The 2,203-nt window shown below is 46.4% G+C and overlaps 1 protein-coding gene across 1 annotated transcript; it reads right to left on the bottom strand.

Annotated features, from left to right (window-relative positions):
- On the bottom strand, nt 1-2,193 carry LOC109392726 (protocadherin gamma-A1-like; the record flags this gene model as incomplete). Its single annotated transcript, XM_019661353.1, has 1 exon — nt 1-2,193. A coding segment is annotated over exon 1 (1,674 nt), but the record flags the coding sequence as incomplete, so codon positions are not given.
- Between the last annotated feature and the right edge of the window lie 10 nt (nt 2,194-2,203).

The raw sequence follows: 2,203 nt of genomic DNA, 5'->3' as shown, positions 1-2,203 counted from the left end.
GTTGTCGTTCTGGTCCAGCAGAAATATGCTCAGTGACACGTTGCTGCTAAGGGGAGGGTCTCCGCTGTCATGAGCAGTCACTCTCAGTTCCAGTTCTTGTAATTGCTCATAGTCAAAAGATCTCAGCGCATACAGGACGCCAGTATCTGAGTTGATGGAGAGGTAGGAGGACAGAGGTGCCCCCAGGAAGGTGTACTCGGCCAGGGAGTAAGTGACTCGTGAATTCTCATCGCTGTCGGGGTCATGGGCCGTCACAGAGAAGATGGAGGCTCCTCTGGGATTGTTTTCCGGAATGTAAGTAAAGTAGGAGTCCTTGGGGAAGGCAGGGGGGTTGTCGTTGACATCTGTCACTTGCAATGAAATATGCGTTTCAGTAGATAGAGTCGGAGTGCCCTGATCTGTTGCTGTTACTGTGATGTTGTATCCAGAGGTAAGTTCTCTGTCCAGTGTTCTTTCTGTCACTAAACGGTAATAATTATCAACTAATTTTTCTAACTTAAAGGGTAGATTTCCAGGAATGGAACATGTAATGCGACCATTGTCTCCAGAGTCCTGGTCATGCACACTGATAAGAGCAACTATGGTCTCAGGAGGAAAGTTTTCTGGGACTGCAGTGGTGACAGAGGTGACTGTCACCTCTGGAGCATTATCATTTATGTCAAGAACTTTAATCAGCACCTTAGTTCTTGCCATGAGGCCTGCACCATCCTGAGCTTGAATTTCCATTGGATAAATTTGGTATTCTTCAAAATCAAGGGGTTCTTTATTTGATATTTCTCCCGTGTAAGAATCCAATTGAAATATTTGGGCTACTTTTTGGTCTATATTATGAAAGGAGTATGTTACTTCCCCATTGGCTCCTTCATCTGGGTCAGTGGCTTTTACTATGAGCAACCGAGTGCCTAGAGGCACATTCTCTGGGACACTCACGTGGTACTGTGCCTGAGTGAATTCTGGAGGGTTGTCATTTGCATCCACCACCTGAACACGAATGCGAAGGGTTCCTGAATGCACTGGGTTGCCTCCATCAGAGGCAGTGAGGAGAAGGTGGTGGACAGCTTCTTCTTCCCTGTCCAGGGGACTCTGCAGAACCATCTCTGGGTGTGGAAACCCGTCAGTTCCTTGTTGCACATCCAGGGAGAAATGAGAGTTGGAGCTGAGCTGGTAGCTCTGGAGCGAATTCATACCCACATCAAGGTCTTGCCCAAAAGGCAGAGGGATCCTGGTACCCGGAGTGGTAATTTCATTCATTTTAAATTCCACCTCCTCTAACTGGAATTGGGGAGTGTTATCATTAATATCAATTATTTCTACTTCAACAGGGAAAAGCTTCATTTTATCCTGTACCAAAATGTTAAAACTCACCAGGCACCGCTCGCTCTGAGCACAGAGCTGCTCCCGGTCTATCCTGCCCGCGGTGACCAAGCTGCCGCTTCTCGGATTCAGAGCAAAAAGCTGCGTCCTACTTCTGGAGACGATGCGGACTCCGCGCTCCGCCAGCTCCTGGGATTGTAGCCCTAGGTCACTGGCAATGTTGCCCACGAAGAAGCCTTTTTCTGTCTCTTCTGGCACCGAGTAGAGGATCTTGCCGGCCCATGCTTCCAACAACAGCCCCAGAGAAAGAAACAGCAGGACCGGCCCGCTACTGCGGGGCAGCTTCACCCAAATCGCCATTGCTTACTTGCCTCACAGTTTTCTCCCAGTCCAGTACCAAGAGTATTGTTTCTCTGCTCTTCTGAGCCTAAATTAACTGAAATTTCAGGAGAATTCACAGCGGAAAGTGGTCCAGAAGTAGGATGTAGGAAGCCTCAGGGAGACCGTTTTCAATCTGGCGGTGATGGAGGTTCTACATTTTTTTTTTGGTTTTTTTTTTTTGGTTGTGGGGTGTGCGCGCGTGCAGCCTGAATCTCCTAGATGGTGAACAGCGGCGCCTAGAGTCCTAACCAGTTACTGCACTCTTAGATAATGCTTAAGCTTTGTCTTCTCATTAACATGATCTGTATCTTTCCTTAAGTCTTAGTTTATTGTCAAGGAAACAGTTAAGCATTGTACGATATATGTATGAAAGAAGATAAACTACTATGTTTATTTAATTAATCATATCTAAGTGTTGCTAAATTGCAATATACAGTAGAATCCCAGTATTCCTGCTTTACCTGTTTGCTATTTAGGGAATATCTCAAAGGGGACAAAAATAACCCTC

This window comes from Hipposideros armiger, unplaced genomic scaffold (genome assembly GCF_001890085.2).
Source record: "Hipposideros armiger isolate ML-2016 unplaced genomic scaffold, ASM189008v1 scaffold_11, whole genome shotgun sequence".
NCBI classification, from domain to species: domain Eukaryota; kingdom Metazoa; phylum Chordata; class Mammalia; order Chiroptera; family Hipposideridae; genus Hipposideros; species Hipposideros armiger.
The sequence above is the reverse complement of the archived record's forward strand: the minus strand, read 5'-3'. Positions and strand labels throughout refer to the sequence as shown.